We start from the raw sequence: 22,765 nt of genomic DNA, 5'->3' as shown, positions 1-22,765 counted from the left end.
GCAGTCTGCTCCTGAAGGACTGCGCCCCGTGGAAGGGACCCACGCTGGAACAGTTGGTGAGGAACTGCAGCCCTGGGAAGGGCTCACGCTGGAGCAGTTGGTGGAGGACTCTCTGCCGTGGGAGGGACCCCGCGCTGGAGCAGGGGCAGAGTGTGAGGAGTCCTCCCCTGAGGAGGAGGGAGCGGCAGAGACAGCGTGGGGTGAACTGACCCCAACCCCCATTCCTGTCCCCCTGTGCTGCTCGGGGGGAGGAGGTAGAGAAATAGGGAGTGAAGTTGAGCCTGGGAAGAAGGGAGGGGTGGGGGGAAGGTGTTTTTAAGATTTGGTGTTATTTCTCATTATCCTACTCTGATTTGATTGGTAATAAATTGAATGTATTTCCCCAAGTCAAGTCTGTTTTGCCCGTGATGGTAATTGCTGAGTGATCTCCCTGTCCCTATCTCGACCCATGAGATTTTGTTGTATTTTCTCTCGCCCATCCAGCTGAGGAGTGATAGAGCAGCTTTGGTGGGCACCTGGCATCCAGCCAGGGTCAACCCACAACAACACAGAATCATAAAACAGATGAGGAAATTAAGTAAGCTAGCATCAAACACACACCTCATGCCAGTAAAAGCACCTCGTGCCTTTCCAGCCAGGTGCTAGGATATTTAGCCACCAGCTCCTCAGATCAGCACCACTATATAGGTACATAGTACTAAATATTGCTTCAAGAGTTAATCATTTGGACAAGCAAGGGAAAACTTTGGCACTATTAGAGTCTGTATCATGGACTACTAGTTTCCAGATCAGAGTTGAAAAGAGAGCTGGTGTCTTGGCAAAACACACACATACTTTCTCCATCTCATACCCAGACTGAACAACAGCCAGGGTCCCAGTCACTGAAAAGAGGTTAAGTGTGCACCTAATCCATGCATCTCCACTTGTCAAATCGAGCACAGCTTATGGCCACAAACCAAGCAGCAAGCACTGCAAACTTCACACCTCTGAAAGTCCATACAGAAGCACCTCTACATTAAATGTGTGCCACCAGTTAACCACATGGGACAAACTTCTTCTGCTGGGTTGGTCTCTACCTGAAGAAATCTTCCCCGTAAATTCAGAGATTAATCTTCAAGAAGTCAATGTTGCAAATACAGAACCTTAGAGTTAATAAAAGCTCATATCTGACATTTCCCACTGCAGCACGAGGAAACTTTTTTCTGAAGAAAGCATGGATTACAAATGCTATGTAGCTACATAATCCAAATGAAGCATTCTCCCATAACCAGATAATCTCTTTATAATAATTCTTACATGCACAGCATGGATCATCTCAGTTATTTTCACAATCACTTTGCCCTAATTTTTGTAAGAGGTACAAGAAATCCTTTTCACAGAGAAGTGCTTTTGTGATGTGCTACCTAAAGGACACCCACCAAAGGCTTTGGCTCTGCTGAAACAGATGAAGACAAGGAGCAGTATGACTTTTTATTCCATCGGAGCAGCAGAGGAATCACTAGTGCTTTGCAGAATTTTAGACTGTATCTTCAGGCTTTGCATTAACATCCTGAAGTGGTAATTCCTACCAGTTAAACCTCAGTATAGATGTGTCACAACATGTTTTCAAGAAGAGTTGGACATCCTCTAACTCCTTTATCATACCGATTCCCCTTAATCCTAGCATAGTGATCAAAATTGGAATCTAAACCCAACTTTTGGCACACACACCTTTACAGAAATGGAATCACTAGCTAGCAGTCTCTCCCAGGCTTATCAACTGCCAACAACCCAATGTGAAGTGCAGCTTTTACATGCTCCAGTGGGCTAGGTGACCTCCACCTTCAAAGCCTGTGAACATGCTGTTCCTACAACTATTCTCAGGACTGCTATTCACAGTATTTTTTTCTTACATAAAGGGAAATTAAGATTAGAGATCTAGACAGACCCACAACCCTGACAGAGGTTGGTAAGGCGAGAGAGAAATAGCTAAGTCTTTCCCTGGACTACAACATAGTTTTGCTGCAAGACACTTTGAAGTTTAAGAATCCTAAGCTTAGAAAAAAAGCTTTTCCTGCTGCTTCCATATCACATGGATCCTGCAAAAGCCCTGTTACACATTCCCATCCCTATCCTGTTCACATACCCCCCCAGCCTGTCTCAACGGGTACTGTGCTTGGCTTTCTCTTACTCCACATGTATTCCACAGCCAGACGCTACCTGAACCAAGGTTCAGCTATTGTGTGTGCCCCTGTGCTTTCAAAATAAATCCACATTTGCAGCCATTAAGGCTCAATGCTACAACTAAAAAGACACTACAGCATTTCAACAACGCAGGCTGTACTTATGCTAAATCTATTTTGTCACTGGAATAAAGCTGTCCCACAGAAGCATGGGACTTGAAGCGTTGCTGCAGAGGGGAGGCTACACTGACAGAGCTGGACCCTGTAAGGACACACGAGCACTGCACATTTCTCTGTACACCTGAGACTCCCTACTACAAACTACATAAACCAAGTCTGGAAGGGTGAACCTTCACTAGTTTTGTTCCATTAGTGCCATCGCCCCTTTCCATGCCTCAACTAACAAAGCGGTGCCTGCAGAATGTCTATGTCTACATGGTGTTCAACTGTAGAGTCTGCTCTGGCCATCAGAGACAACGTACTTTCCATTTGCATCACATGCATGTGGTTGGGAAGAAAGTCATGCTTTCATACAAAGGAGAGTATTGTTTTTAGAAGCATCAGTCACAAGATCCTGCCAGACAAAAGCTCTACAATGCCATCTCTGGCCAGGAACACTCCTATTTGTTTTTTTTTTTCTTTTCAATGAACAACATGCACCCCATGCAATGCAGACCTCTCTCCCTCCCTCTCCCATTTCTCAGAAGGTCACTCTGCTCAGACAGCTCCTTAGATGTTCAGGTTCGGCAGACTTCAGAAATTTTGAAATTTGTCTTTTACTACACCTCAAGCTACTTGCAACAACTGACCACAAAACAAGTTTCAGATCACAAAGTTAAGCCCCACAATCAACTCACTACCAATGAGGATAAGCCCCATGAGTATTAAAATAGTAAGTACATTCCTCTACTGCATTAACCACTGCAGGCTTTTGAAAGCCTTTACACTCAAGAAATACCTAACCATGGCCACAAACATTAGGATTTGACTTATGGAACTGCTCTACTCACACAAAATTCAAACATTTCCTGAATAAATGAGCATCAGCACTATGGTTCCTGTGCATTTTGTTTCTTTGACAGTCTCTCCACGTAGACATCACTGAGGATCAGACTGGGTTTACTGGACTCTGGTACCTCTCTCAGTGACACACACACACACATATATAGTTTGTTGGTTTTTTTTGTTTTTTTTTTAAAAAGATATGGTGACTTTAAAGAACATCTCACACCACCACAGAGCAAGACAGCAAGACAGCAATAGTCATTTCAGTTAGGAACTCAGCTAGTAATTCAGCAGAACTGGGAGGCTGAGAGAGAGTGGATTTGAATCCCCTTACCTCCTCCTCTCTAGCAGATATTAGACCTGCATGCTCTGACATGCTCTAAGAAGTTGCTTTCCTAGAACTAGCTTGGCTCAAAACATGGGAAGCCTCATGGGCTTCCCCTGTCCTATCATTAGTCCACTGTAAGGCTGGTACATCATCAGCCAAAGAGTCAAACCAACACAGTTCACTGTCTGGGGGCATGATTTAAGCAATACTAACAAAAGAGCTTAGGCAAGCATAAATTAATCTCTTCCAATTTTACAAACACGGGTCTAACCGACAAGTCCTTTTAAATACTGCAATAAAATGTCAGTGTGCTATTCTGCAAGGACTGCAGTACTTTCTCACTTTGAGGGAAAAAAGGAAGCCACAGTACCTTAAGTCTGAGAATACCATCACAGAGGCACACACAGAAACACAAAAAAATCTCAAGTTACCTTAGATAACTATGCATAGGAGTGAAATGAAGAACTGATGAAGACACAAAAATAATTGCATTTAAGGAAGCTAAAGATACTTGGTGCACCATGAAAAAAGATCTACTGGCCAACTGTAAGAAATCTGTTTGTCACCAAGAAGCAGGAGAGGCCACCACCAACGCAGGCTAGCTAATCCTAGCTCAAAAGCTCTTCCAATACCTGTGGCAAACCTAGTGAACAAACAGACACCACACCATGCCCCAAATTCACTGGGGGGTAGGGGAGGAAACAATAATTTGGTCAGCATAAGCATCTCTGACATTGAGACAGGAACCAAGATTTGTTTTCACCTGGGATCACATGCAAACAAAAACCTGAAACAAGACATAACCTAGGTAAACAGTTTATTTGAATATGGATGTACTAAATCACTAACCTACATTCCCATGCAATCAGTAAAACACACAAGAGAGAAACAATGATCATGAGAGTACCACTGCTGTGCTTGGCTTAGGAAAGGAGACCATCTACAGGATTTATTAGACTGAATGCTGCAGAGCCCAAAAGGTCAGCTGCTCATATTAATGGATCTTAGTTCAGGAAGGACACTGAAAAGAAACTGAGAAAAACAGTGTCAGACAAGCATGAGGCAAGACACAGTACCACACCCAAGGAGGAACAGTTCATGTCTGATGGTCCTGGACACTGAAACAAACAGATGCTCGATGGAAGAGCTCTAACGGAGTCTATTCCGGAAGCAAGCTTTGGGAAGCATGTGGTGAAAGAGATTGCAAACCGCTGATGAGGTTAGTGCTACCTACTTCAGCGCTGCACGAAGTTTGAACAATGTGCTCTGGCAGGCAGATGTTGCTGGGTTACAGGGGCTACTTGGTGGCTAGTTATTTGATAGCCTGACCTATACTATGGCTTTGTTGACACGTTTTCTCCACTAACTCCAAACAACTTGTCAACAGCTGTAATAAAGCTGCAGCTATGCAGTAGAACTTACTAAGCTCAGGATGAATTCAAATATGTTCTATCAAAATAACTTGTTTGCAGGCAGAGGCTGCATCTTCACTAGACAGCTTGCCAGTACAGCTGGAATAGCTTCTTCAGACATAACAGATAATACTCTCCCTTTTCCCTTCTGCATAGGAAATAAGGTCTTACCCATCTTTACAGAGCCAATGCTCTTCTCAACAAAAGCAGCGTGTGCTACTTTCAGCTTTACTACTGAAAATAAAAAAAACTTTTCTCAGTCCACAACTAAGATGACCCTGCAACTCCCCTAGTAAAAGCAGTTGAGATGCAGCCAGTATACTCTGCATGTATTTAAGAGAGCAGTTCTTCACAAAGAAGTCTCCCAAGGTGCTAAACCTTGCTATTCTGTGAATCGGTGACAGATGTGTCCAAAAGCCAAGAAAATTCCCTAGCAGGTACTCTTCAAAATGAAGACAATTTCCACCTACAATTTCATTCACTCCAACTCACTATCCTCAGAGTCAAACCAGTGAAGCAAATGCTTGCTTTCCATTGCATACTACAAAACGGGACACAGATCCATTGCACAAGATTACACTTTAAACCTCAGAAAGAATAATGGTCAGGGAGACTACACAGGGTTCAAGCTGGAACTGACATATCTACTAGTTGCAAGTGGCTGCATCACTATGATGTCAATTTTATAGTGACAGATACAGAATAACCTCAGAGGGACCTTATATCCAAAATGGCACAAGACTTCACTGAAGATGCATGGTGTGTGCAAGTGTGAGGGAAAGCATAGACACATTTCTACAGACTGTCTGTGGAAAGTGACAGACAATTGATCTGCATAGAAGCCAAAAGACAACTACTCCAGCCAAGGTCTTAAAATGTCTGGAAAAAACAGGCACACCATCGTGACTGACTGACACCCAGTCCTGATGTTAGCCAGCTCCACTCTTAATCCCCTGCCCCACAGATCAAACCAGTGATGGGGTCTCCTCCTCTGTTCTTATCAAGTTCAGTCTTCAGTTTCACAGCAAGGAAGATGTAACTCCAGGGAGGCCGCATACACCCTACAGCCCTGTTGGTAAGCTGAGGGCTTTCCTTGAATGAAGGCTTGCAGAATTAAAGGCATGCGTTGTTCTCCTCTCTCACCCTGTCATTTTGCTTATCTTGTCTGACTCTCTTTACAGACCTGCCACTACCTACTGGCAGAGAGAGTACATGGCTACATCAGTAGCAGAAATTGGTCTCTGAGTAGATATTAATATCAAGCTACAGATAACAAGCTCTTGGGAGTTATGGAAGAATCCCAAGAAGGGACTGTGCAGGTTTAATTCTTCATAGAGTTCTGTGCCCCTTTTTGAACACCTTTCTTCATTCAAGAAGAGATTTCCAAACATGACTGACAGAACAACTGTAATTAGAGCTTGTACAAAAAAGTGGAGAAGCAGCAAAAGTGTGCCCACAGAGACAGTGCCAGCCAGAACATGCTCCTGTGTCCTGACAGGTTATCCTCCAGCTACAGCAGCCCCATCCCTCACCACAGCCATTCAGGAGCCTGTGCTGGATCACTGCTGGAGTTTCAGCCTGGCCTGGGGTGGTAATAAAAATGCTCCTGTACTTCTGCACCAAAGGCCTGATATCAGACAGGGAGGGGACAGCACAGAACCCCAACGAACTGAAGTATTCAGGGAGGTAATCTTTAGGCTACTGCTACAGATGACACCATAGCACATCAAAACAGGCTGTATAACTAAAAGCAGCACTATCTGAAATAGCTCTATTCCAGAACATACAGCACTGCAACATCACAAATCTCATGTACTGTAAGCATTTACAAAACATATAGCTGTGTAACCCCCCGGCTACATTACAATGAATATACATAGGGATGACATTTTCATTTTATAAGCTTTTTCCTTCTAGAAAGATGAGTTTCTTGTGTATCTGCACTAGAGACCTAACATTATATTAATGTACTATTTCTACACCCTACAGGTATAACCTTTTTTTTTTTTTTGCTTCTTAGTTACTTTTGGTTTTCTATTTTTAGGTTTTTCCCCATTTTAGGGATGCATTCAACAAAACAAAAAGATCTTAACACACAGCACAACTTTCCTAGGATGAGATACTCAATATTTTCCAAAAATAAAGAATGCAGATTTTATAAGCATGCCGAGCACCCATGCTGTCCGCTGACTAAAATTATAGTTCATTTTTTAAAAACTAAGTATCCAGCAGATAATCTAACTTTTTCTTTTCCATTTTTCTTTTCTAGGGTTCAAAAAAAGCTGTATAGAAATGCATCTTCTGTATCTTCAAAGTTTCTGGAAATTTTACACCTCCGGACCAGCGCAGATTTGGCATCTCAACTAAAAAGCCAACACCACCATGGGATGTGGCTAAGCAAAATCCTTAGGCTGGCTGTCGTCATCACAACTAGAGCTACCAGCCCAAGCTCTCACAGCCTGGCAAACAGCTGCACGGAACCAGCCTGGCCACAATGCTTCAGAACGAGATATAAGAACCATCAGTCCAATTTCTCTGGAAAGAGCTTCCATTTTTCACGTGGGCTGAGAACTGGGAAACTGAAATACTGCATTCCAGCTGCCACTTTCAGAAAGGGAGCCAAAGACTCAGGACTTTGTGTCAAAGCTCCTCTGAAGCTGCTGCTCTTTGAGAGGTGCCTTTTCTTAGGAAAATATGTACTGGTGCCATGTGGGCAAGAGCACTTTTACTCTACTTCCATTTTTGTGCTAAGAACAGAAGCTGCCTGCAACAGTGTACAGGAGCAACGCGTGATCCAACACTGTCATCTGTCAGTTTGCCATCCTATGCCAGCCAGTGCTTGGCGCATGCTAGAGATACAGGCTCAGGCGGGTTTCATGTACCAGCAGAATTCAAGATACAACCCCACTGCGTCGTGCTCAGTACATTTCATTTTAACAAAAAATACTAAGGGTTTTGCAAGAGTTTCGCTAATAACACAAAACACAGACTTATAAATCACAGGGAGAGCATTTAGTGAGGCTCCAGTGCTGAAGAAAAGATGGGTCTATATATAATTACAGGCTCCCCCATTCCTATTGCAAAGAGTATTTTAATTCTTTCTCTCTGCAGCATCCTCACTGTGCAAGTGTCCCTTTATGTCTCTCTCCCTTTAATATCTACCTCTGTAATGAGAATTATATGTTAGGAAACCTTCCTGACAAAAAACTTAAGAGAAAACAAACCAACACTAATCATCACAACAATGCACCAGCAACAACAGACTGGGAAAAATTGTCTAGTTGGAATTTAACACATCAAATACCAACCCCATCAGCCAAGACAGATACCCACCAAGTATAAGGGTCCCAGAAATAATGAATTTCAGGCCTCATCACACCATGCATCCCTGCAATGATAGGAATTGACTTTATCTGAAACTAACCCACTACCCAGCAGCTAATGAAGACAGCCCGTTTTGTGAGTGCAGAAGGATCATGACAAGGCAAGTTGGAGATCAAACAGAAAGTAAGCAGAACAGAGTTTCCACAGTTGAGCCTGCATCATGTTGACAGGGAAGAAATGACACTAAGCATTAGGAGTAAACAAAAACCCTTGTAAATTAGTTTATATTAATTTGAAGAGGTGGGCGTTTTGGGGATGGAAGCCAAGAGCCACCAGTACCCAAGATGAGGAAATGGGGATCAGAACAGACCATCCCATTTTCATGAAAAGGCACAGCATGGATGCGACCAGCCTTTCTTCCCTTCCACAATGAATACGTATAGAATTGTGCCATATCAAATATCAAAATACGCAGAGTGATGCGTCTCACGAAGATGTGAACCACTGGGCCTCATCCCATCCTACAACCTGCCCATGTTTAACCAGGGCCTATTTGCCATCCTGTCTATCTGCCCACAGCAACTCCCTCTCATTAAGTCCTGCGCTGAACCTTTCCTTGGGTCTGCATTAGTACACAGCAGTTCTCCTAACACGTTTGTAGAGGTCAAGCAGAGTCAAGACAGCTTGCTTGACTGTGCAATGCTGATTCAAACAGGCTCGTGAGAGGAAAAAATGATTGCCCACCTTCTTAACTTCACATCACTGCATCCGATGCGAAGGGTAGGAGGTCACATCTGACAGACCTGGCCAACGTGCAGCCTGCAGACCAAATACTTCTTGGCTCTGCAACGCAACCACTATCCGACTTGTTATCAGCAGAGAGAAACTTGCAGCAATCACAGATCCTGGTAGGCTTTGTCAGAGCAAGCAGTACTTCACACAGCTCCAGTCTGTACTAGTTAGGTGCTGCCCTTAGCCTCGCAATGAGATGCCAGCGCAGCCCGTGGCTGGACAAGGCTGTCAAACAGAAAAAGTTCCCCCACCAGACACATTTGAGCTTTAAAGAAGTTACTTTTGCAAAAAGCCATGGATGTGTCAGGTTCCCTGTCCCAGCTCAGTAAATACAACACTGGTTATTGTCAGGATGTATACTGAACGGACACCAGACGTTAGTGTACTATCACCCCTGACAGACAGCTGATCAATAGTGCCAGTATCAGTGGCAGGTCTGGAGACTGAGGGGCTCAGAAAGGCTTCAGACTACTTTCTAAGAATGGCCTCCCTTCAGCATTTAACAGCTGTACCTATCTCTTAATTTTGAACATGAGCAGATCAGCAGGCCTCTCTGTCAGATGGTTTCTAGGCAGATCACGACCAGTTATCCTGGAGTTCAGCATAAAGACTCCAAAAGCTAAGATGCCACTTTATCTATGCAGATGAACAAGACATTCAAAAGCATGCATGCATCCATTAAGGATTTTGAGCAAAACCTAGCTTTGCAAACCTCACTTCAGGATCCTTCTCATGCTACCAGGTACTGGCCAGACTCAGAGGGAACAGTGCTCTCCTAGGACACCAGCCTGAACAGGTTGAAAAAAACCTTTCACACAGTGTATACACTTCAAATCAAGCAAGGGACCTTCTCTTCTCTATTTGCTTTCAGCAGTGGATCATGTTTCAAAACATTTTTTTTGTAGCTTCAGGGGCAGTTCACAATGACTCTCAGGTCCCACCTGGAAAACAAACTTCTACCTCAGCCCTTTGGATGTGGAAAAGACTGCCAATCTCATCTCCTCCTGAGACCATGTGGAACTGAAAGCTTTTACACTGGGAAGAAGAAACAAGAAGTCCCGAGATGCCAAGGTTATTCTGCATTTTCAAGTATAGGATGGGAGGGAAGGGACAAATGGTAACTGTGATAGAACAAAGCAGCAGTACTGGGCAGAACCATGTTACCCAAGCAAATCAGTAAGATAAACCCCAGCCAGCTGCTGCACTGCAAGGATTCTTCCAAGCGTCCAGTCCCTACATGCAAGGTACAGACCAGGAGCTACAATGCAGAGGAAGCCACTGGAAATGCAGTACCAGACTTGTTCTGTCCTGCTTCTGAGCCCAATACCAGCATTTCCAGGCACATGGAAGAATCCTACACACACAGTCACAGCAACAGCCCCTCACACACACAGGGTTTCACTGTGAGCTCCATTAGTTAAAAATCAACTGAAACCCTGAAGCACAGGTTCAGAGTACTCTTTTAATGCAAGTGTAAAAGCCCTTTGTGAAAATGTCCTAATTCTTGGCTGCTGAATAAGGGAAGGAAACCTGCTCCTTAGCTTACTATCGCTGCTGCACAATACACCATCCTATCGCGAGACAGCAGGGTTGGACCAGATGACCTCTTTGGGTTCTGCTCACTCCATATCCATGCAAACATGCATGCATGTGCCAATTCCATTCCTCCACTACTATCATGCAGTTTCTAGAAAATACTTAGGAGTATTTTTGTCTGCCAACAGCTTTTCCAAACTTGCTAATCTCACTACTATGTGCACTGCCCTGAACAACATGAATAAAGAGGGCCAGCCTTGTCACATCTGCTGCCTCGGCCTGATAAAAAACACACGCAACAAGTAGGGCATGCAACCAGTCCACATCAGCTTGTATGGCCAGTTTTCTTCCCCACCACAAAGGTTAGAAGCTAAAGAACCAAACAACAACAAAAACCAAGCTAAAAGTATTTTCACAATTTGTCAACACTCCCACCATAAGAAAAGTGTTTTTCTTGCCACTGAGGGGTAATTTGAGTTTGTAGACCTTCACGGAGTGTTTCTGTTCACAAGACAATTATTGTGTTCTCAACTTTTTACAAACACTAGCTGCAACAAGAAACCAAGGATTGGTACATCAACTCTAAATAACGTACAGTTTGATATACTGGAAATCTCAGTCGTACCTTCAGTGCTAACATGAACCTGCCAATAACCTATCCTCACCTGCTGTCAAAAGGATCTGTGCAAGTATTTCATTAAAGTTCTTTCCACCTCTCCGAACACTTCATATCCTTGTCGCACACAATCAGATGCTGAGATGGAATTTTGTTATGCTAGGTGCCAAAGGGAATCAACATCTTGAGTGAGTCAGCCTGTTATCCAGCTTTCACTTTAATGCCAAGGTGAACTGTGTTTCAACAGGTCCCAGTTTACACATAACAACACACCTTCAAGCAGAGAGTGAGGCAGACAGAAGTAAAGGGAGAAGAACACACAAGGGAACCTCTCCCAGATGGGAAACAGAAATGGACAAACACATTCAGGTGTTCTGCGGCATGCAGCTGGGGCACAACACATACACAAGCAAGCCTGTAGCATCAAAGCAAAGCAGCTACACGTTCATAAGAAGTCTTGGACTACTTGGTGATGATCTAGCATCTCCCATGGCTGCCAGCCAGCTGGCTTCCCTTCATAAGTGTCATTTCAGAAGCTACCAAAAGCCCGAGACCACTCTACCTGCCCATTTACACAGCCGCAAAGTCCCACGAGCCTGTATACTTCCGTCTCTGCAATGATTCCCCACGGTCCCATGTAGTAGTGTAACCATTATGTCAACCTCTTCAGAGCTCATTAATTGAGTATAACTCTGTCTATGAAGTGAAAAAGCATCCTGGAATGAAAAACACATGCCCTGGCATGGGGAAGAAAAAAAAAAAAAACAAAAAACAAACCGAAACAACAACTAAACCCTTACAGATTACTTTTTTTATGTAAAAAATTTTATGTGAGCAAAACTAATTTTGTAGCAGACATTTCTTTGCAAAACCAGCGACGTTTCTCCGCAAAACACACGGACTTTTCACACGATGAGCATCTAACAGCAGCTTTGCGCTGCGAGCGGTGTCTATGAATCCGGCCATGGAGAAGGTCCCGCAGCTTCGCCCCGCAGCTGGCTCCAAGTCGCACCGGTGCCGTGCAGCCATCCCGGCCCCGGGGAGCACCGCTCCCCGCAGCTCCCAGACCAGACTGCGCACAAACGCCGCCTAATTCTTCCCCCAGATCGCACGTATTTTTGTAAAAGTCAACTGAAACCCCGCCGGTTCGCTGTGCCTCCAGCTTCTCAGGCGCTCTGCCTGACCGTCCTTCCCCGGCCGGGCTCCCCGGTCTCACCGCCGCTTCCCACGCCCCCCCGGGGGCACCGGTCGGGCGGGGATGCTCCGGGGCCGCCGCTGCCTTTGCAGAAGCGACGTTTCCACCGAGGCAGGAGCGGAGCCGCCGCCGCTGCCGCCCGCCCCCGCCCTCCCCGCGGGCGGCTTCTACCGTTGCTACCGACGGCGCCCGGGGAGAGGCCGAGGGAGCAGGAGGAGGGGGGCAGGACGGAAGGGCCGGGCGGGCAGCCGGGACCACGGCGCCCCGAGATGACACAGCAGCAGCCGCCGCCGCCGCCGGGCACGGCCCCGCCGGGGATGGCGGCGGCGCTGAGGGGACGGCCGTTACATAACGGTCGCGGCGCGCGGGCCCGACCTGAGCACCGCCGCGCCCCTCCCTCCGCAGCACCGACGCCCGGGTCCCGTCCCCCCCACCCCGCTCGGTGAGGCGGCGGCTCCCGGGGACAGCGCGGCCCCGCCCGCCCTCCCGCCCCTCACCAGCGGCTGCATCTCGGCGCGCACGGCGGGCACCTGGAACCGGTCTATCTCCTCCATCATGGTGGCGGCGGGGCTGGGGCGCGGGAGGGAAGGAGCGAAGGAGGGCGGGCGGGCTCGGGGAGGCTCCTCAGGCGCCGAAGGACGACGACGACGAATCCGCCGCCCGCCGCGGCTGCTGCCTCATCGCCGCCGCTCGCCGCCGAGGTGACTCAGCCGCGCCGCTTCCGGGTCCGGCCGCCGGTCGCCCCGCCCCTCATTTGCATATTCATGAGGAAACGGGCGGGGTCACTGTGGATAATGCCGGGGCCCGGATGCTGGGTTCCCCGCGGCCCCCGCCCCGCCGCCGCCAGGACGTACCATTGCCTCCCCCGGGGGGAGCGGGGGCACGCCTGGCGGGAGGGGGGTGTGGGGGAATAGCCGGGGCCGGCGGCTTTCTGCGACCGGATTGGCTGCGCGTCGCTTCCGGAGCGTTGCCATGGTTGCCGCTATCAACTTCCGGCCGGCCGTTAGCGGGCAGGGCGCGGGGCTGTGGTGAGGAGCGGTCGGTGGCGGAGAGCCGCTGCGGCAGCCGCCATGCCCGCCAAGGCGGGGGACAGGCACCGGCAGGTAAGGGCCTGTCCCGAGGGGGTATCGTGGCAGGGCGGCGCCGCGCTCCCGTGTGACGGCGCCGTGGTGACGTCACCACCGGCGCTGTGACGTCAAACCCCCACCGAATGGCGTCACCGCAGTGCCTCGGGCGGCGGGAGATGGCGGTTCACACGAGGGAACCTCGCTCTGCAGCCCCGCTCTGGTTCTGCTGCCCTCTGCTCCTGCTCTGAGCAGGTGCCGCAGTGTTACTGGTGTGACACCTGGCCCACGATGACATCACCATTCCCAGAGCCACCACACATTACATCACCATGCATATCCCAGCTCGTTTCTCTCCAGGGTGCCCCGCAGAGCTGTAACCCCTCAGGGCTGGGTGAGACACCGGGGCTCAGCACAGCCCCTCTTGGCACTGCTTACTGCCTGGTTACATCATGTTCCGACCCTCTGTCCCTGCACTGAGGTACGTCATCACCCTGCCAGTGACACCCCACGTGCTCTGTGGTGTTTCTACACACCCTATTCAGGCAAACCAGCATGTCCCAAAGCCGCAGCACCCCACACTGTGTCACTGTACTGTGGCAACCCGGTGAGACTACAAAGTCCTCAGACATCATTGTCGTGGCATTTCCTCACTGTTACAGCGTATGGCACTTCCCTTCCAGGGCAGATTTTAATGCACTTGAGGTGTCCCCAGTCTGCCAGAGAAACTTTCAGGGACGCTGAGCAGACAGGTTGAAATCCCTGTTTTTAAAAATTCTTTTGATTATACCTAGCTGTACCTTTTATCACTTTCCTTTTGCTTTACTATTTGGTCTTCTCTCAGTTCAGACACTGGAGTGAGGTCATCTGCTAACCCTCGTGGCCCTAACCCTGCTGTGGGATCAGCGGTGTGGGTGGTTGTGTCTGTGAGACCTTTGGGCTCTACGTGGGCACGTCTGCGTGCACCCCCTCGCAGGATGAACAGCTCAGTCAGATTCATTCCTGGATCTCATCTACTACTGGACTATCAAAGTGTTTGATTTAAAAGCAGAAGATGACCTGGCTGATAAAACCCTTTTCGTTACAGGTTTAGGTCAATCCCAACATATTTGATCTTTGGGGTGGGGGGAAGAGGGTTAGCATAGGTGGCCCAGAAGTGACCGAGAACAAGCACCCTGCTTCCTCAGTCCAGAACACGCGCCAGAAAGCCATAACCGATCAAGGAAAGCAGAAGGAAAAAAAGAGGGACCAACGTGATGGTCTGGAGCTGTGAGGTGGTAGCTGAGATCCCTGGGCAATCCCCAGTGCTCTTTGAGGGGGTCTGGACAGCAGGAGCTCTGTCAACGAGGGAACAGCAACCCTTGCTGATCATCTGATCCCCACCCCAGGGGTGTTTCATCTTGTCTGTGGTTTACCCACGCCACAGCTCTATAGACTCTGTACAGACCTATGCAACTCCTGAAGCCTATGCTAATAAACCCCACTACGTGTGAGCCGACTTTGCAGAGCCCAATCACATCTCCCAGCTCCTGCAGCCGAGGGTTGGAGCCTGAAATCCAGAAGTACTGAAATGGTTCCTCGTGGCTGCTGAGGTCTCCGGGAGCCATCTGGGTGTTTCTGCCACACGTGGTAGGGGCTTGTGACCTTTAGAGTAGGCAAGAGTAGGAGAGAGGGTCACTGTGACATTCCTAATCTTCTCCTGAAGTGCTAGTAATTATCAGGTTACAAAGAGCTTTATGAAGTTTGCAAAGGGCACAAATTCAGAACGTAAAAACACATCCAGTCCTAGATAATGAAAATGTTTATGCTAAAATTGTAAAACCCATTAATAATGATAGTAATGATACCAGCTAAACTTGGGATGAAATGCTTGCTCTGAATTTCAGTTTCTTTTATATTTAGAATTTCCACATAAATATTTTCAATCATTTTCAGTAGCCATTATCTCAAATATTCCAAAACAGAGAGGCTTTGATTCACATGTTATTTGAAAAATTTAATTAATGTACTGTAAAGGCATTGATTTTATTTTAAAGCTCTTGAAACATCATAAACTGTTTAAACTCTTAGGATTTTTGGCTTTTCACACGACTTTCATTACAATAACTTAAAGACAATAATTTTAACTTGTCCTGTATTGCCTTTCCTATATTTGCCTTGAGCTTGTTAAATCTGATTGCTGTTTCATGTCCCTTTATCTACTAGGATATTCTAGTGGAAGAATTGGGTGGCTCTGGAGCCCGGAGGCTTTTGCCTTATTTTCCCTGACTCAAAATATAGCCCATATCTCAGTGGCTTTGGGAGTGTGGGGAGTGGACGGCTGTGCCTTTGCACTGCTCACTGCCCAGTCAGGGCCTGATGATTGTATTCACTGAGCCCTGATGGCCACTATAAAATAAATTGGTGAGTCAAGGTCTAGATCCCAGTTCTTGACAAGAAAATCAACTTTGGAAATAAGTGAGTAAGCTCATGCCCTGCTCCCTCATGCACGTTCCTCCTCTCTGCCGGTGTTTGTAGTGAGGCAGGAAACAAGCCTGCTACTTGCTGGTGAGGCTGGTTTTTCTGCTGAGCATCATCTCCATAGGCTTTCGGTCCTTGTTGCTTTCATTGCTAATTCTCCACTAGCACTATGCTCTTTTCACCTGTCCCTGTGCTTTTCGTTCTTCTATTTCCTATATATTGCTTTGTTCTGCTCTGCCTCCTAGGTTTTTCATTGCTGACTGCTTTCCCTTTGAAAATTTTCTTCCCAAGATTGTTCTCAAAGCTGACATAGTTACCTGAACACTATCAGGTCCTTCTCTTACTGCAGGCCACTTCCAGCCCCTCCTCTGCTTTCATGGCTATGTGTTCTTCAAGTGCTTTGTGATCAATTCTTTATTTCTTCTTCTTTTCACTTACAGGTGGTGGTTGTGTGCCCTTCTGTGCCTGTCTTGTATCTGCCTTCTCCTCTGACATCTGTTTCTTGCTTTATTTCACTCCTTTTTTTCTTTATCCAGGTGACTTCAGCCTCCACTTCAATCTCCAACTACCTGATGTCTTTTTCTTTTTCTTTGACAGAAATCTTCCATATTCCTGGGTGATAATATGTCAAAAGCCGGTTGGCCGTCAGAGATAAAGGCTGTGCCTTTCCAGATGAATCATTTGACTTGATCTGAGCCTTAATTAGGAACATCTTTAGGCTCTTGTATATTTGTGTACATTAATAAGAAATGTGTTTCAGTGTTCAAAGTCTGTTAAAATAATTGGGTGTGTCTGGGTCTCTGTGTTCCCAATGCAGCTTTGTAAATAATAATACTTATGTATGAAGCTCTGAACTTCAATAACGGTTTTCCTTTCAGGTCTGAAATGCGTTATGCACAATTGAGCTCCACAGCATTTTGGGAAGATGTAAAGCTATGGAAAGGCAAAAGCCAATGTCCCTGCGTCAGACTGAAGGGAATGGAAGAATTAGATTCTCGCCCTCCCCCCGCTGAAAATGAGGTCTTGAGTGTGACAAACAGGATATTCAGAAGTAGAGTATTCTTTAAAAACAGTGACCTGTGTGGCATGTGCACGGATATGCAGAAAGTTGTTGATAGGACAGGGAACAGCACCCTGTTAGCCTGGTGTCAGTCCCATGCATGGTCCTGGATGTTGACAGAAAGTAGCCAATGATTTTGAGATTGTTATTTTAAACATGGTTATCAGTTATGCTCTTGGAGGTGTTGGTTGCAGATTTCCATGTCTTTGCTTTGTGGCTCAAGAAAAAGCCTTGTGTGAGCAGTGGAGAGCACCCTGTGCTGCTGTGTACCTCTGTGGCTGAACTCCCCCCAAGGAGAAGCAAGATTTGGTTATGGTTTCTTTGCATTTACAGGGTGCAAAATGAGACTGGCTGGTCATATCACTTAAGGTCAACCCCACTGTCAGGTCAGTGACGCAACAGGTAACTTACGCAGTGTTAAGAAAGCACCTCAGTTTGGACAGTGAGGCATTTCTCATTACACTTGACTTGTGGTCTTGCACCCACTGACATGTAAGCAGCTTCTTTGCTCTTCAGCAAGTTGTCAAAGAGAAACAAAGAGACCACCTCCCCAAACACAGTCAACAATCAGATGCATTTTACTTTTTTTGCCAGCAAAGGCTTTTAAGGTGCTTACTGGCTCTTAAACATGCATTAAACCATCCATGGAATACAAAATACTCAGTTTAGTGTCTCTCAGAAAACAGATTATAAAACGTATTGGCAAATAGCTCTTAAATTGGCATCCCTAGTGTGTGTAAATGGATGTCTGCTGCAGGGCAGGCTAGAAGTTACTTTGCTTCCCTTTGGCTTTGTTTCCCTTCTGTGCTTCTCCCCTCCTTGTGCCGAGCGGTGGTTTACTATGGAGATTGCTGATATTCAAAACAAGAATAAAAAGCTAGCAGGGAATTATAAAATGGTTTTACAGAAATGTCAAGCTTAGCTCTTATAATAACTCTCCCTCTTCCCCTTAGAATCCCAGAAGCAGCTGCATTCGCTTTTTTTCCAGATTACGTGTTAATCCCTGTGCTGTGCTCCAGAGGAAGCAGGAATGATAATGACTCTGCTCAGGAAGATGAAGTAAACTTAGCAGGAGCATTCTGTGATTGCTCAGCCTTGGAGTCTGATTGTCTTATGGTGACAGCTAGCATGGGGAGCAGAAAGGCTGCAGGAATGTCTCTTTAATGATCTTAAAAAAATGTAGTCTGGGTCTGTCATTGCCCTGACGCGTGTTTCATTAATACGTAATCGATTTTCAGCCTTTGGAAAATTTGCTTAATATGAACTGACAGTTCAGCTTTGCAGACTAATCAACCTGCATCATCCCTGACTCTGAGTTGTCTGGTATTTTAGGTTGGATCTGCACATCCCGATCTGCTCAGCCCACCTTGTGGTTTAAGCATAGGGAGAAATTTCACATTACTGAAGGAGTTATTGTGTAGTGGTGTGTCTGGCTCCTCACCTTGCTGTGACTGGTTGCAAGTGCTAGTTTAATCTGACAGTATAGGATAAGGACGTACCACCCAGCAAAGGCTATATAGTGAGGAACCTCATCCTGGATGGCAGGACAGCACATGTGGTAGCATCATTGCATCTTCTACTTGATTAGTCAGGGCAGGCCTTCGATCTGAACATGAGGGATGGACACATTTTTCTCTGAAGGATTTCTGCAGTCACAAATTCAGGATTTAACCCAGCTCTTAAATGAACAGTTGCTCTTGAGAGTACATCTCTGCTTCCTAGGATACCAAGACGATTTATTTACCACCATCATTGCCACTGACTAGTCAGAGGTTTCCTGCAGCAGAGGATGAAAGAGTTGAAAAGTAGGGCCATAGAAAATAGCTGTTAAAAAAGAACCAGACATGATTGTTCCAGGACTTAGAAAAAGCTTCCGAGCTTTTGCTATTCAGTCAAGAAGGCAGGTACTGATAGTCTTGTCTATTTTGTATAAATTTGGTTAATGAGTCTTAGATCAGCAATTAGTGGCTGTCACAGATCAGCAGTTAGTGGCTGTCACATGGCCAACAAAAAGAGAGTAATAATGACTATGGATAGAGTAAGCAAGAAGGACAAGACTTGAATGGATGGTTGAGTATGATTCTTTATTTTCCTCATTTTAGGCCAAGCTGGAAGCATATTACTGAGGTGTTGAGGGCAAAGCTTCCACCAGACATTGCATCTCTCTGATGCTTGTCCTCCCATTACAGGTTTCTGGGATGCAGAAATAAGATAGCTCTTCCTAAATGCCAGCCTGGTAGTGCTTTTTCATTTACAGCGATGTCCTTTGGAAGGTAGCTGGTAGTTTCTTCTTATTTTAATTTTCCTGGTTTATAACTACAGAAAAATATTTAGACGAATTTCATTTGGAGACAACCCAAACATCATACCTAAAAACAGGATTAGAAATGCTTGTTGGATAGGTCAGCAACAGGAAAACTTCCTGCTGAAGGACTTGATTTTGCAGCTATTTGCATCTCCCGATGGCTTGTCTGTGTTAGAGGGAGCTCTGGCAAGGGAAAGGAAGATTAAATGGCATTTATAGCATCACTTTTCAGCTGTTTCCTCTCTTCATCTGTGTTATCCTGTTGGATGACTGTATCTTTGCAGTAGTCAGTAGTCAGTTTGTCTTGTAGCATAGTTGATGTCCGGGCCAGGGAGGAATTTCTAGGTGCTGCTATCATAAATGCATCCTGGAAGCAAGGTCCAGAAAAGAACAGTCACTTGGGTTTTCCATATCCTTAATTTAAGTATTATGACTGTTATGGGTTTCTAATGTCTTTTCACTGTGGGAACTATGATAATCTGTTCATTTATTTAGTGTAAGATGGTCATCAGAGTAAAACATGTTTAGCATTGCATAAATTCTCACTCTGTCATTTTTCGCTGTAGCAGTGGAGCACCTCCCAGGGTGGTCAGGGTTATGATGGTGACCTGGAGGTGAGAAACTTCTTATAACTCTTTAATGCCTCCTACCCATTCCTTAGTTCCCTAGCAACGTCTCTTTTTTCCTAATATAAATCCTCATAATTATTCACACTCCTCTTCTTGATAATTATTATTATTATTATTAAAAGCAGGGATAGTAGCACCATTTATTAGGAAGATTTAGCAAGACTGTTGATCCTTGCTGTAGCAAGGCCATCTTCGGTTTATATGGAATTTGCTAAAATCTAACTGTTTGGATTGAAATGTTCTTTGCTGAGTGTCTGACTTAGGCTATATGTTAAAAAAAAAAAGACTCTAGATGCTGAACAACATAAACCAAAATACTAGTAGCAACTCACTGTCTGAACTCTGTCCATGCTTGTAAGTCTGGGAGAGCTTAAGTGAGGCAGGGAACCTACAAAAAACAAAGTGTGTCATTATGGAATTAAGCTGTGTATCATAATGTCTGTGGCCAATGGGATGAGTTAAAGGTTGCCCCAGCAACCTTAATTCTCACATTTTCTAACTTTTGAACGCTTCTCTTTGAGATGCTAATAATAGTCTGTTAACTTATAATTTTTTTTCTGTAGCTAATTATGTAACAGCAGAAATGTGCTTGAATTTGAGAGATGCATATGAAGGCTAGTCCTTGTCGTGAGCATCTTTCTAGTGAATATACAATCATTATGTTGATTTACAGTTATAGTTTATTTTTTATTTGTATTGAGGATGCATTTGTGACCTCTTCCTTGTTGTACAAACACTGTGTGATGTGGAACAAAGAAATAGCTCTCAGAGCAAAAGGATTAAGTCTTAAATAATAGTTTATGGATAACACGTTGATACAGTAAAAAAAAAGAATGAGGAAGCAAAGGCCATCATTATGAGCCGTGGTGGCAGGACACCAACTACCTGGGTGCAACTGAGGACTCTTTACAGCTAATGTGGCAGAGAGGAGTTTTAAGGAAAGGAGTGAGTAAGGACAGTGTGCTGGCTTTGGAAAGATTTACAGAGAGCAGGAGCTTGCAAAAAAGATAGCAAAAGGACAGAAGACAGATACACCAATAAAAAGGAATGTCAGGACTGCCTTTTCCAGCAAGGGGGACAGCAGTAGACTTTGTGCTATTATGTGAATTAGGAGGCAATGTAAAAGATTGTGTATTCTTGACTGACCCATGTTTGTTCCCCACCTTGCTTCTTATAATAGTCTTAAACCAATCTAATAGTTTTGATGAGTGTTGCCTAGTGCTAATATTGCCAAAATACTAGGATCTCATCTCATCTCTTCATGTTTGTGTCATCTTTCAGCTGGATTCCAACCGTATTAGGTACTTTCGGGTGAACATTCCGTCACCTCAGGCACTCTGCTAGCGTAGGCTCCTGTAGGTCATCCCTGCAAGGATGATGCTTGCATCCCGAAGGCTGCCTTCTGCTTTTTATACTGACTTTTGCAGAGCATCGAGTCAAGCAGAGTTGGAGTCTTTACCTTCACTGGCCAGAGTCCAGGATATCCAACAAATAAGATATTCAACTTTTGTTGTTGAAGTAGGTCTCTGTGCTGTGAGGGATGGTTTATCTAGGCAGGAGACGAGAGTTTTGCTGAAGGACCCTGGAATGAGCTAAGGACCAACACCTTCCTAGTCCCTACTACCACCTGCCAGACAAACCTGCGCTCATCTGCTCCAGGTATGGCTGTCTGTCTTCGTGGAGCACATATGGAAGAAAGCCCAGGGCCTACGCTGGTCAGTGCTCCCGTCTTCCTTCTTCAGGTTTAGCACACTTCTGGAGTGGGCTAACTGTGTCCGTACTATGCAGCACTTGGCCAAGGATCTGTGTGATAGCCAAGTAGGCCTAAGGCATAATTGGGTTGGAGGGGGCTGTTGGAGTATTTTTAGTTCAAAATACCAGAGATGATAACTGCAATTTTATAACTGTCCTGCCAGTCATCTTCTTGCTCCCTGCTGTGGGGAACTAATTCACTTAGTTCCCAGGGAGTCCCAAAGCAAACTGCCACAGTCAGGGAGCGGGGTCTGGCAGTAAAGCAGGAATGAGTCGAACGGAGAAGGGCAGTTAATCCCACCAACTGATGCGATGACACCCCTCCCTTGAACACCCTCTCCCAGTTGTACACAACTGCTACTCTTTGATAAAGGGTTAGAACATGCATGGGATCAAAGTTCAGAGTTTCAGAGCCTGGTTCTTTTTTTAGTCTGTAAACTGTGTTACACTCAAAATCTTGTTTACAAGGCAAAGAGGAGGCACACATATATCTAAAGCTAAGAATTTAAAGTTAGTGTGACAGAAATCTTAGTCTAAACATTCTCATCAGTCCAGATGTAATTATTACAGAAAATAAGAAGTACTTCTGTGAAAAACAAAATAATAACGATAATAATAATAATAATAATAATAATAATAATAATAATAATAATAATAATGATGATGATGATGATGATGCAGTTAAAATTGTTGCATGCAAGCTTCTTAGTTTCTACCCCTTTTCTGGTATTGTGCTCACCTTTCTTCTGGTCCTCTGGTTCCCAAGGTTGATGGTTTCGTTTGCTGTTGTTGGTGGCGTTGGTGGGGATGTTATGGCAAGTTGTCAGCACCTGGGGTCCTGCACTGTGAAGGATAAGATGTCCATGTTGACGGTTTCTTCTTCACTCTAGGACCTACTTGGCGTTTCTTTTGTATGTTAGCTAACACACTTTCACATCTTTCTCTTTCTTCGTTGGTCTGGTGTTCCACGTTACATCTGATGTTACTGTATATGATTCTTTTTAAGTATGCTAGATATTATTATTTTGTTTTCTTTGTTACCTCTAAACCCAGCTTTGTTCTGTCCTGTCTGCAGGTCTGCGTTTCTCTACTCAGCCAGTACTTACAGCTGCAGGGTCTCTGATG

The 22,765-nt window shown here is 45.4% G+C and overlaps 2 protein-coding genes across 8 annotated transcripts in view; one reads left to right on the top strand and one right to left on the bottom strand.

The window, feature by feature from the left end:
- Positions 1-13,198, bottom strand: part of FAM219A (family with sequence similarity 219 member A) — a 103,356-nt gene extending 90,158 nt beyond the window's left edge. For 6 of the 7 annotated variants that reach the window (XR_015709055.1, XM_087777696.1, XM_087777698.1 and 3 more), the window contains exon 1: positions 12,868-13,198. Coding sequence is in view for 6 of the 7 variants with exons in the window: in XM_087777696.1 (XP_087633822.1) it covers positions 12,868-12,927 (60 nt within the window). In the remaining variant the exon portion in view is untranslated. The remainder of the gene's footprint in view (positions 1-12,867) is intronic. The other variant, XM_087777697.1, reaches the window with a different exon arrangement.
- A 160-nt stretch (positions 13,199-13,358) lies between these two features.
- Positions 13,359-22,765, top strand: part of DNAI1 (dynein axonemal intermediate chain 1) — a 149,723-nt gene continuing 140,316 nt past the window's right edge. Inside the window, exon 1 of the mRNA XM_087777620.1 lies at positions 13,359-13,473. Within this exon, the coding sequence (XP_087633746.1) occupies positions 13,441-13,473 (33 nt within the window). The 5' untranslated portion in view covers positions 13,359-13,440. The remainder of the gene's footprint in view (positions 13,474-22,765) is intronic.

This window comes from Nipponia nippon, unplaced genomic scaffold (genome assembly GCF_047370975.1).
Source record: "Nipponia nippon isolate SJK-2023a ecotype South Korea unplaced genomic scaffold, ASM4737097v1 scaffold_40, whole genome shotgun sequence".
NCBI classification, from domain to species: domain Eukaryota; kingdom Metazoa; phylum Chordata; class Aves; order Pelecaniformes; family Threskiornithidae; genus Nipponia; species Nipponia nippon.
The sequence above is the reverse complement of the archived record's forward strand: the minus strand, read 5'-3'. Positions and strand labels throughout refer to the sequence as shown.